Source organism: Hyperolius riggenbachi, chromosome 7 (assembly GCF_040937935.1).
Source record: "Hyperolius riggenbachi isolate aHypRig1 chromosome 7, aHypRig1.pri, whole genome shotgun sequence".
Lineage (NCBI taxonomy): Eukaryota > Metazoa > Chordata > Amphibia > Anura > Hyperoliidae > Hyperolius > Hyperolius riggenbachi.
Genome location: NC_090652.1, coordinates 87,787,038 through 87,800,402, shown reverse-complemented (window position 1 = coordinate 87,800,402; position 13,365 = coordinate 87,787,038). Strand labels below are relative to the sequence as shown.

The window sequence follows — 13,365 nt, the reverse complement described above, 5'->3', positions numbered from 1 at the left end:
GTTCCAATTCTTCCTTTCCTCCTTTTTCCATCCTCCATCCTTGTGTGGATTCTGCAGATAGGAAGTTACTCTCCCCTCTTCCTTTCATTCAGAGCTGCGCCTGGTGTTCCTGGTGGCTAGTTGGCCGCAACATCAACATAGCTCTGGGAAAGGACAGAGCTGTCATTTTTGTTGCATGTTTGTATTGTGCCTCGGCAACCGAACTTTACTGCATCAGAACTGCTACCTATATCTATATATTGCTGTATATATTGGGATGTAACGCTGTCCTCCCCTAAAAAAACAAACCTAAACTTGAACTCAATTTTAATAGCAGTCTGCTTGTATACGCGCTTGGAAGAACAAAGCGAAATCGAGAGCCCGATATGGTGTAGTATTGTTAAGTTGGTTGTGGTTAAAAGCAAAATATTTAGATATACTCACAAACATGGGTTACCCATAGGCAACCACTTCAAGTGCAGGTGGGGAGTATTAGAACCTGACCCCACTCAGGTTTTTAAGATGTTGCGCTCTATAGATAGGAAACGGGGTAGCACCCCTCCACCGAGGGTGGAATCAAGATTTCAGCAAGGCTTGGTGTACAGAGGCACCAGAGTAGAATAAAAACGTTTAAAAACCGTCTAAAAGAGGGGGATGTTCAGTTGGACTTACCTCCCTCAAAAATATGAAAAACTCTATTGAGTCACAATATATCAATACAAAAATATTTTATTGAACTCCACAGTATTGATATATTGTGACTCAATTGAGTTTTATATTTTTGAGGGAGGTAAGTCCACCTGAACATCCCCCTCTTTTAGACGGTTTTTAAACGTTTTTATTCTACTCTACCGCCTCTGTACACCAAGCCTTGCTCGTATACAGGGTTTCCACTCTATCAACCTGAGCAATCGTCAGAATACTCAATTAATGGGTCATATTTGATCAAAACTACAGCCGTGGGCAAATTTGTTCGTATCTTTTGAAAGTTGTGGTGTTTTTTTTTTTGTTTTTTTGCCTCTTGAAAAGTAAAAGGCAATGAAGCCATGCTTGGCCGGTTTCCACTACAAAGTGATGCTAATGCGGCTACGTAGCCGCATCACTTCCGCATCTCCTGATGCGCAATTCAATGGAGGAGATGGAACGCGGCTGCGGGCGTGCGATAATCTGCAGCATGCTGCAGATTCTCGGATCGCTCCGCACCGCTCCGCACAGCTTGCACGCAGTGGAAACCCTTCCATTGCCGTGCATGTGTTTCAGCACACCTGTGGTGCGATGCGGCTATGTAGCCGCATCGCACCGCTCCTAGTGAAAACGGTTAATGTTAAAAAATATTTTTACACTTCAGTTTGTAGCCAGCTATGAGTGTTCATAATGCTGGACGTACACGGCTCGATTCTCCTGCTCGATTGTTTCGCTGCTCGATTCCACAATGAATTCTCTTATTTTCCGCTCGTTTTTTTTTTTTTTTTTACTTTTTCCATTCACTTCAATCCGGAATCAATCGGCGAAACGATCGGGCGGTAAATCGGACATGTTGGAAATTATCTATCGAGCCATCTTAATGGCTCAAAATCGAGCTGTGTATTCCCAGCATAACTGACTGAAGCTAAAATTGGTCAAGATCAGAATCTGTATTCCTTACAGACCACCTATAAACTCTGTCTTGCTGTATAGACAAGCTGGTTGCTCCTCTTCCCACACCTGGATGTAGGCAGGGTTCACACTTTAAGAATTCACAGTTACCATTGCAAAGAGGTTTTTTTTTTTTTTTTTTTTTTTTTTTTTTTTAAATTCGCATTTGTATGCTAATTTTCGCAACACCATGTGATGTGCAGATTTATGCTGCAAGGGATGTTTTTCCCACGCATGCAAAATCTCAATTTTGTGAATTTTTGCAAAAGTGTGTTTTCTCATTTGACTTTCATTAGATGTGCATTGAACGCTTTTTCATACATCGCAATTTGCATATGGAAATGTGAACCCTGCCTAAGTGACCTGCAGAAAATGTTCACACTACCCAGAGACCATTTACCACGGTTTTGCTTGCATGTTTTTGTTAAAGGGAAGGTCCAAGCAAAATAAAAAAATGAGTTTCACTTACCTGGGGCTTCTACCAGCTCCATGCAGCCATCCTGTGCCCTCGTACTCACTCACTTTTGCTCCAGTCCCCCTCTGGCAGCTTGCCGACCTCGGAGGTCGGCGGGACGCATTGCGTACATTTTTACGCATTCCCGCTAGTGCAGGAACATTAACACATACACTTTTACGCGTAACTGGTTCAATACGTAAATTTTTACGCAATAAACCAGCAATGCGTAAAAATGTATGTGTTAATGTTCCTGCACTAGCGGGAATGCGTAAAAATGTACGCAATGCGTCCCGCTGACCTCCGAGGTCGGCAAGCTGCCAGCGGGGGACTGGAGCAAAAGTGAGTGAGTACGAGGGCACAGGATGGCTGCATGGAGCTGGTAGAAGCCCCAGGTAAGTGAAACTCATTTTTTTTATTTTGCTTGGACCTTCCCTTTAACATACGAGCAAGCTGGATGTATAGAGCTGAACATAAGAGATTGTCTTTTCTCAGCAATAGTAATTGTGCTTTAAAGAACAACTGTTAGCCATATGCAATGCGTTAATAAAAAAAAAACCACATAAGCAAGTAGATGATTACTTGCTCTACTTACTTAACGGATGTATTGCGCTGTCTACTGTTTAATTCTGATTTTACATTTGTAAAATCCAGTGACTTCTGATTCTGGTGGTGGCCATCTTGGATCCCATATGCTTAACCTCCTTGGCGGTATGAAAAATACCGCCAGGAGGGAGCGCAGCAGTTTTTTTTTTAAATTTTTTTTTTTTATCATGTAGCGAGCCGAGGGCTCGCTACATGATAGCCGCTGCTGAGCGGCATCCCCCCGCCCGCTTCGATCGCCTTCGGCGATCTCCGATCAGGAAATCCCGTTCATAGAACGGGATTTCCTGGAGGGCTTCCCCCGTCGCCATGGCGACGGGGCGGGATGACGTCACCGACGTCACTGACGTCGGGACGTCATTGGGAGTCCCGGGCCACCCCTCGGCGCTGCCTGGCACTGATTGGCCAGGCAGCGCTGGGGTCTGGAGGGGGGGGGGGGCCCGCGCCGCAGCAGATAGCGGCGATCGGGCAGGGGCCGGCGGCGATCAGAGTGCTGGCGCAGCTAGCAAAGTGCTAGCTGCGTCCAGCAAAGCAAAAATTATGAAAATCGGCCCAGCAGGGCCTGAGCGGCACCCTCCGGCGGCTTACCCCGTGTCACACACGGGGTTACCGCCAAGGAGGTTAAAGGACTTACAAGGTGAAAATAAACTTCTGAGAAAAACAATATCTATACTACTTCTCCTAAAAATGACTTTTTTAGATATCCCACAGTTTTATTTTATATTTAAATCTAGTTTTTAAGTTTTTACTGTTTCATTGTCTCTGCTCAATGACACATTCAATGCAGTATGCCAGAGCTCAAACCTATGAATTATTGACCCTTTTTATCTCTTTCCTGCTCTCTAAAGCCATTTACTGACAGAATAATGTTTTATGGCTGTAATTACTTATCATTGAGGGTTATGCTATAGACCCAGTCCGACCCGGTCCCGACCCAGACAGAAACTGTCACTTGCATACTTGATGTTTAACTTTTTCAGGCAGAGAAAGAAAAAAAGGAACACAGCAGTTATTTGTGTGTTCGGCACTGTACATACACATGTCTATCTCATCATGTCACATGTTGCCTCGTAAGTCCTTTAAGTATTCCCCCTGGCATCCCCTCTCCTCCCCGCACTATTACAGAGCAGAGCGGGGAGTGATAAAGACATCGCAGATCAACTCGCCTACTAATAGTTCCAAGCACTGAAGTTCCCGTGCATAATCTCTGCACTACTACCGGAGGCAGTGCAGAGAGTATAGATGGGAACTCCAGCACGTGGAACCATAAGGAGGGGAGTCTGTGTGTGCTGGCTTTATCCCTCCCCGCTCTGCTCTGTAATAGTGCGGGGAGGAGAAGGGATACCGAGGGGGCATGCAGGGGGAGAAAGATGCGGCTGGAGCGCGGACATGGCACACTGCAGGAGGGGGGCCGAGGATAGTGTCAGGGGACAGCTTCTGGCCCCCCCTTCCTGCGCCCTAGTAGCTGGCAGTGACGAGTGACAGAGACTTCAGCCAATGAAGGCTGACTTTGCATGTGACGTCACTTCACTTTTGCGGCTGCTACTCTGTGTACCAGATTAGGGCCGGGAGGCATGAGGAATAAAAATCAATCAGCAAAAAGGTGAGATTGATTTTAGATTTTTATATTGCCTCTTTAGCATCCATTTTACTTGTAGAACAGCTGTTTATAGAGAATCGATTTTAGATTGTATGCCTAACAGTTGCTCTTTAACGGTTAACCACTGAAGTATGAGGTGTTTGAATGTTGGATGGGTAGGTGCACAGCAACAGGAAAACACAGCTTCACAGTGGGTTTTTTAACTTGAAAACGTTAATTCCACTGGTGATACAATAGTAATTAACACCAATCAGCAAAATTGATTTGAGAATCAAGTTTTTTATTAAGCTTTGCTTTAAACCTGCTAGCCACCTTGACTGGCTCACCTGACTTAGGACATAAGGAACAGGTCATTTTTTTGTAAATCTTCTACAATCAAGTTATGTTTATGCATGATAGAATGCCTGTCAGATGCTGCATATCATTGCAGTGTTCTCCCCAGAAATGTTTTCCAGCTGGGTGGCATGAAATCGTATCCGGGTGGCATGAAAAAGTAGCTGCGTGGGGCAAGATGAGAGAATGCAGGGCCAGTGCATCTGTGAGCAACTCTGCTTACAGCATAGGAGGAGGTGAGCCGATGACAGCCGGATGGTCACCAAAACTAGATGGGTGCAGCACCCGGCTAAAAGAGCCTGGGGAGAACACTGCATTGCATATCAAAATAGTTCCTGAAAGTCAATTTAAACTCATCAATGCTAGTCAGCGTTACTGCTATGGAAAACAGTAGCCAAACACTAATCACAATAACGAACTAAGAATAATTGTATCGTATTGTAGGGGGAGGGAGTTACTACACACTGCAGAGAGAAACCATGATTTCTTCGTAGATTTCAGTTGTATGTTGCAACACTTTGTGGTTTTCATATAAGGTATTTCTGTGTCCACATTGGCTTATGAGATCTGAACGGTGTATTAATACCATCTGAGCTTGCTCATGCTATGCATTTACTTGCATGCCTGTAGGAATATGGATTTGAGCTTGGGGAACGGTCTGTTGAGTAAAGGTCATTTCCGCCAAGGACCTGATGTTTTATCTTTGGTAGAAGCTCTTGCTGATTACGTCTGTCTCTTTGGGACTCCAGCTGTGGTAAATCCCTAGGAGAGCTTTTATATCTTAATGCCAAGAACCATTACGAGCTAGCTAGAGACTGGAGGCATGCCTCCCCAATGGATGTTTCTAATATAGAATGAGCAAGTCATTGGGGAATCCTGCAGCAGGTGTGTAACTCATGCTGTAAAGGCCCACAGATGAGACTTTACATGTCCTTATTTACTATTGTATATATGGAACATCAAATACATATAGATTTAATTTAACACAAGCCGATAGGTAACAGGTCCTTTGCCTTTTGGGACAGGCACAGTGCAAAGCAAGTCTGGAAGACAGTCTTTATATTTTGCCACCAACAGTGCTTTATTTTTGCTGACATCTTATTTACAGCATATACAGAAAACTGGAAACCAAAACCTTGCCACTAGGTAGGCAGCTTAAACATGCGTATCCCCTCTACTTGGAGCAAACAATTTGTTTGTCCCTAAGCAAAAACAGAAAATATAACTTAAGCTGGCCATACCCTGGCCCGATTTGCCGCCATTTCGACAGCAGATTCGATCACTGGGATCGAATCTGCTGCCAATCGTTCGCGCTACACGCCGAATTTCGATCCATTTCGTCCGATCCCGTCGATCGCTCCGTGCGGAAAATTACCGTCGATCGCCCGCGGGTAGGGAGCGCGTCGCTAGCGGCGTTCGAGTGCCCGACGACCGACGCAATAGAGCCCGCATACATTACCTGCTCCGCCGGCGCGACTCCAGTCTCCCGGTCACCGCTGCTCTGTCTGCGCTCTGGTCTCCAGGTCCGGCATGCCTCACTTCTTCTAGCCCGGCAGGAAGTTTAAACAGTAGAGCGCCCTCTACTGTTTAAACTTCCTGCCGGGCTAGAAGAAGTGAGGCATGCCGGACCTGGAGACCAGAGCGCAGACAGAGCAGCGGTGACCGGGGGACTGGAGTTGCGCCGGCGGAGCAGGTAATGTATGCGGGCGGGGGCAGCAGCAGCAGCACCACCACAACAGATTGTGAACGGTTTCAGGCTGAAATCGGTTCACAATCTGTTTGCTGTAAAGGTAGCTATACGATCCCTCTCTGATCAGATTCGATCAGAGAGAGGGATCTATCTGTTGGACGAATCTGATGGCAAATCGACCAGTGTATGGCCACCTTTAAAAAGACTTTCTTACAGCACAGGGCTCTGACATGTTTCCCAGAGCAGGACAACTTGGGCTGACCTAAGCCAGGTTTTTATCTCGCCTATCTCAGAGAAAACACCAAATCCCATAGCAAATTTGCTGAAATAGCGGTGTGGAGTAGAGAAATTTGGGCCGCAGTTGCAAAGAGAAAAAGTGGCTGATAATGTTCTCTTTTTCCACTGCATTCTACCATTGTTCTGCTGATGTCAAAAGTATACCGAAAACTACGTCTTGGACAGATTTAGTGTAACCAATATGGACCGATCCACAAATGATCCATTCAACAGGAATAGATTGTCCGTTGATCAGATGTGAAGTCATCGGGCTGATCTGAAACTGATAAATTATCATTAGTAAATCAGTTTGTCCTGCACATATTGCCCTGTGTATACGTGATTCTTTGCTTAAAGGGATTATTAACTGTATAAAAAAAAATGTAAACTTACCTGGGGCTTCTGCAGCCACCCTGTGCCCACACTGTCACTAAGTGTCCCTCCAGTCCCCGGCAGCAGCCCTCTACTGATAGACTGGCAGGTCGACAGGCCACTGTCCATGCGCAACGTGGGCATAGGGTGGCTGCAGGGACATACATATGAAAACGGCGCCAGAAGACTTGGGCGCAGGATACAGCTGTTATATGGCTGATCCTGCTTCTGCACAAGTCTGGTCCATGTTAATTACTATTCCCCTTCCAGGCCGCCATGGTGACGGTTCCGACGTTACTCACTGAGCGCCGCTATAGACTGATTCCCATTGTAGTCTATGGCGGCCCTGGCTGCGCCCAAATCTAGCAGCGCTGAAAAGCACTGCTCACCTGCAGGGGGGGTTGGTAGAAGCCCCGGGTAAGTTGAGGTTTTTTTTTTTTTTTTTTTTCCTGTTAAGGTTCACTTTAACGGCTAGCATATGATGTTCATCAATAACTGAGATGCCTGCTTAGGCACAATTTTGCACTGTGGGTATGGATTTCTGACTTGAAGTCCAAAAGTGTGTATTGTGACTCTACAACCACAAAATGTAAATGTATTGGAGTTCTCCATCCTGAGCTGGTGATTGTCCGGCAACCCTGCTGCTTTATTTTGTTACCAGTTGCCTGTCTGCTAGTGATAAACAGAACATTTTCCTAATGTGAATACTTTTAACGTACTACATAGCTTTTGTCAAAGTTGATCTGTCTTTGTTTTTTTTACTTCTTAATCTAATAATTTCTCTCTCTCGGTTTTTCCCAGATCTCAATCATGGCAGTCTAGGATCCCACTATGAAAGTTCACACTGGGGATCAGTATCTTCCAATGGTGATTCAGGCACAAACTGGGATAAAGTCATTGTAGACGGCGCAGACAAAGAGGCGTGGCCATCAATCACAGGAAACTGCTCGGAATTGGCATCAGAATGTATGGATATTGACTCTACCCCAAACTCCGGGCTAGAAAAGAGCCACGTCACGCTGTTTGGAGGCGCCGTAGGGGAGATGGATACCATGAGGAATGGCATTGGGCATGTTTCTCAAAGTAAACATTTGGTCAACAGCAATAATGCAGGCAGTGGAAGTATTAATGGACCGTGGGGCGTTACTCATGGATCCATGATAAGCACATGTCAGGATGGCCCCGATAGCAAATCAGACAGTAGGCACAACAGGATTAATGCTTGGGGCACCGTTGGTACTTCCAATGGAGTACTGAATCCAAGCACTTTGAGCATGAACGGTAACCACGGTGCCTGGCCTGTTTTGGACAGCAATGGACATGCCCATAAAGGGTCTAATAATTCTGGCACAAATGTTCCAAGTAGTACTAAAGGTCAGGTGTCTAACAATCGGAGTATTAACCCTAAAACGGGCAGCTCTGCCCCCAATTCCTGGGGAGGCATTCAGGAGAATGGAGAATCGGAGCGCAAAGGTACACGCAAGGCTTCTTATAGTGGACAACCTCAAAACCTTAACACTGAAATGACTGGACCAAATAACACTACTAACTTTATGACCTCTAGTTTACCAAACTCTGCTGGTTTAATGCAGACAAATGAACTGCCTAACTCTACAGGGCATGGGGCCTGGAGTGCGAGTAAAATGAATCACTCTCCACTTCACGCCCCCTCAGTTACAAATGGCACTTCAGTTCCTCACATTAGCAATGGCGAGGAACCAAACTGCGGATCATACGGTACTAAGTGGGGTACCTCCGGCTCAAATTACTCCGGTGACAAAAGTTCAGTCCCAAAAGGGCAAGCTAATGGCGACACTGTGAATGCGACAATAATGCAGCCGGGTATGAATGGGCCCAGTGGCCCTAACTTTAAAACTAATGGGAATAAAGGAGGATCATGGGAGTCGGGGACTTTAAACTCCCAAAATATGCATTGGGGAGGCGGAAATGGAGGGACTGGCGGTAATCACAGAGGATGGGGAAACCCAGCACAAAACACTGGCACTAATATATCAAACGGAGATTGGAACAAACCTAATAATCAGCATTCCAACGAAAGTGATAATGGAGAAAATGGCAGGAAGTCATCAAACGCCTGGAAATCTGCTGAAGAAGAGAATCTGGGGCAAAATCCAACAGGGTTGAGGGGCAATGAAACGAGCAATGTATGGGCCAAAACTACAGGTACGGGGGAAAGTGAAGGTAGCGTAGACAGCACTGGAAGCCAGAGTGAGCAGGTCAGTGGGCAGGCTCCCGTAGAGAGAAAGAATGTGGCGGACCAACAAGCATTACTCCAAAGTATTGTAAATAGAGGTGATCTTGATCCCCGGGTCTTGTGCAACACTGGCTGGGGACAGACTCCAATTAAACAGAACACTGCCTGGAACATTGAAGCTGCTGCGCCACGGAGCGACAGAAAGACTGACAATGGAACAGATGCTTGGGCGGCCTCTGTATCAAAGACTTCTAACTCAGGGGGATGGGTGGAGAAGCCCAACCCTAATAGCAATGATACCTCATCAGTATCTGGGTGGGGAGATCCAAAGCCTGCTACAGGGTGGGGTGATGCCAAAGGCTCAGTAAGCCAAGGGGAATGGGGGGAACAATTTGCTGCTACTACTGGAACGGTCAAGAGCAATCAATCATGGGGAAATGCTAAAGAGGACAGATCTACTTGGAATGATGCACAAAAGGTCAAACAAGGGTGGGGGGGTCACAGTGATGGTTGGGGTGACAATTCCAAAAGTAATCATTGGGGTGTAACGAAGCCAGGTCCTGGTAGCGACAGTGACAAGTCCGGATCTGGTTGGGGAGAAACAAGATCTAACTCCTGGGGTAGTGTAAATACAAATAACTCTTCAGGCTGGAATGAGCCTTCTAAAGCCAATGTTAACCAAGGTTGGGCAGACCCCGGCAAATCTAGCCAGGGAGTGGGAGACCCTTCTAAATGTGGTCCAACCAATATGGAGAGTGAACATCTACAATCAAACAACTCATCCGAATGGGTCAAGAAGACAGACACTGGGTCATGGGGAGCACAGTCTGCCACCAACAAACCATCTGCATGGGTAGGTGGACCAATGCCAACTCCAACAAAGGAAGAAGAGCCAACCGGTTGGGAGGAGCCCTCGCCAGAGTCTATCCGTCGCAAAATGGAAATAGACGATGGAACTGCAGCCTGGGGCGATCCCAACCAATACAAATACAAGAATGTGAATATGTGGGATAAAAACACATCAACTACCACCACTGCTAGCGGGGGAGAACATCCAGTCCAAGTACATCATGCGCCCCCACCAGCAAGTGCCGTGCCAAACAAGGAGAGCGGCAGCAACAGCTCTGGTGAGTGTCTGAGTTCTTTGTCATGGCGCCTTTCATGTATGTTAGTCACTTACATCATGCCTAAAAAAAACTGTAACGTAATCGCTGTCTAGCCAGGCTATTTTTTCCACTTTGTTTTTAGCTTTAATCTGGAGCACTGAGAAATTAAAGTGACAATGCCTCTTCGTTTTCATGAGCTTGTTCTTAGGGCTCATTTCCACTATAGCGAATCCGCATGCGTTGTCCGCATGCGGATTCGCACAGCCAATACAAGTGCATGGGCCTGTTTCCACTTGTGCGTTGTACGGAGCGTTTTTGTGTGCGGGGAAAATCTGCATGGCAGAGCCGTCAGAATTCGCTCCCCGCACACCGCAAAGCGAATCGCATACAATGTATCTAATAGGGAAATCGCATGCGATTTTGGCATGCGTTTTTCCCCGCGATTTCGCATGCGATTTCGCATAGGAGGTGATGTTAATTTACACAGGCAGTGACATGGTTAAAATCGCCCACCTACTACCCTATGCGAAATCGCATGCGAAATCGCGTGAAAAAACGCATGCAAAATCGCACCCGCATGCGATTTCGTCTGCGGTGATTTCCCGGCGATTCCGCACCGCACAAGTGGAAATGCAGCCTCAGAGGTGGTCAGCTAGTTTTTTGACCCCCCGCAGTATCTTTTTCTAATACACTGGCTTTCAGAATGTGACTAGATGCTGCTTTAGCTTGGTGTATTTGTGCACTGTTTTTAGTTTTAGAAGGCTATAGGACCAAGCTGTGTATAATTACACCCACTTTCGCAGCTCTGCTGTTTAGATTCAACAGCGTCACACTGATCCTCAAGTCTTGTCAGCGTGGTAGGCTTTTAATACACAGCTGTTTCCAAACTAACCTCCACCGCAAATGGAACCTTTGTAATTTCATAGAAATTCTCTTTATTTGCTACACGCATGTTACTCATTCAGCAATTATACCAGCAATTGGAACATAACTGTAAAGCAGCCAGGCACCTGAGTGGTAGAAGCTGAGCATATGATGGTACACAGAATCAGTTGGCTTTCAGTGAGAACAGTGTATGAAAACCCTGAATTATTCAAAGGAAAAGTGAGTTTATCTCCTCCTGAGCTTGTTTTCAGTGATGCCATATTATACAGCCTTATTAGCAGCACTCTTTGGGTTCCATGAAGTTACCCATCCCAGCATAGTCGAGGCCTATAATTAAGTTATCCTATGACCTCTGGACATCCCCATTACAGCTTTACAAAACACAGTGACAGTAGTCAGCATTGCTGAGGTAGTAAGGTGGCCTAATGCGCAACCATCTGGGGTGACCATGTAGTGAGTTTCTGCACAAAGGAGAGTTCCATGACGTTTCATTGGTTTGGACACTGAGTAGCAGCGTTCAGCTGACCATACATCAGTAAGTATATGGCTGGATCAACCATCAGATAGATCCCTGTGTGATCAAATTTTATCAAATAGGGATCTATTGCCTAGCCACACACTGCACAGCAGTTTCCAATACATTTCAGCTTGAAATCTTCTGGGAATCGTCCTGCTGCTGCCTGCCGAGCCACCCCTAAGTGTAAAGTGTCCAGCCCCTGTTCAGTGTGAAGTCTCACCTCTCTGCCGGCACGACTCCTTGCTTCCTCTGGTGTGCAGCGTAACTGAGAGGTTGCACAGTACTATGTGACTCAGCACACGTTGTGATTTCACCAGAGGAGGCTAGGAGTTGTGCCAGGAGAGAGTTAAGACCTTAAAGCATGGGAGGGAGACTTAACACTAGGGAGAGGGAGAGAGGATGTTGCACTTGGGGGACACCGGCCTGGGATCAGTCAGATGCTGCGATATCAAAAGCTGTGTCTGCTGCGTACTTGATGGACCCCTTTCAACAGAGATTTTCCCACCATTCCTGATCGATGCGGCCACGTTGCAACACAACAGATTCTCTTACAATTCAATTAAATTATTGAATTGGAAGGTGGCTTGGGCTGCAATATCAAGTAATGTATGGGGCACCTTTAGGCAGCTGTTTTATTGCCCATTGATGATGTCAGATAGTCTGATCGCTTCCTTAACTGTAAAGATAATTCTTTGTAAAAATCCATAGTATCACAGGGATCTTGCCTGTTAGAAATTTCTTAATATTGCTTGTACCACAGGAGGTGAAGGAACACCTTCTGAAAGTGTATTTAGCCTAAAGCTAGGGCAGTCTTTACAGGGCACTAATGCTGGGAATACACAATGAGATTTTTCAGCAGATTTACTGTCCAATCGATTTTCTGATAGATTTCCATTTACTTCTATGAGAAATGTATCAGAAAAACAATCGAAAATATGATCGGAAATGTCGGAAATTATCTTTCGAACTATCTGCCCAAAAAATCTTATGGTGTATTCCCAGCATGGCGTTCTGAATCCCCACTGTCGTGGGTGGTTTTTTTAACCTAATTTTTTTTTTATCATGTAGCAATTTAGCGCTAGCTACATGATTTCCCCCTCCCTGCTTCCACCCTTCCGATCGCCGCCGGCGATCATGCCCATCAGGAAATCCCGTTCTGAACGGGATTTCCTTCAGGGCTTCCCCCGTCGCCATGGCGACGAACGGAATGACGTTGTGACGTCAGAGGGAGTCCCGATCCACCCCTCAGCGCTGCCTGGCACTCATTGGCCAGGCTGCGCATGGGGGAGGAGGGGCCTGTTACGCAGCGGGTAGCGGCACATCGGCCGCGAGCGGAGAAACACGCAGCTAGCAAAGTGCTAGCTGCGTGTTTAAAAAAAAAATTATTCAAATCGGCCCACCAGGGCCTGAGCAGTGCCCTATGACGTTACTGGATGAGCTGAGCTCGTCCGTAACGCCCAGAAGGTTAAGGCTAGATTTAGTGTGGATTATAAACCAGAGGAAACGCATGACTGAGTTACCAAAACAATTATAAATAGGGTGTTATTTCTAAACTGTGAATCCCAAAGTTGTTCATTAAAGGCCTAGTAGGAATGGTTAGCCGAGGGGTTTATGTCAGGTGCATTCTTTTATGGCTGTAATGTGCACATTATCTCAGTAGCTTGGTTCTCTGGACCAGTGTTTCTTAAACCTGTCATCGT

General features: G+C 46.2%; 1 protein-coding gene across 3 annotated transcripts in view; it reads left to right on the top strand.

Annotated features, from left to right (window-relative positions):
• Positions 1–13,365, top strand: part of TNRC6A (trinucleotide repeat containing adaptor 6A) — a 147,418-nt gene that overhangs the window by 96,376 nt on the left and 37,677 nt on the right. For all 3 annotated transcript variants that reach the window (XM_068244261.1, XM_068244262.1, XM_068244260.1), the window contains one exon: positions 7,744–10,284. In XM_068244261.1, the coding sequence (XP_068100362.1) occupies positions 7,744–10,284 (2,541 nt within the window). The remainder of the gene's footprint in view (positions 1–7,743; positions 10,285–13,365) is intronic.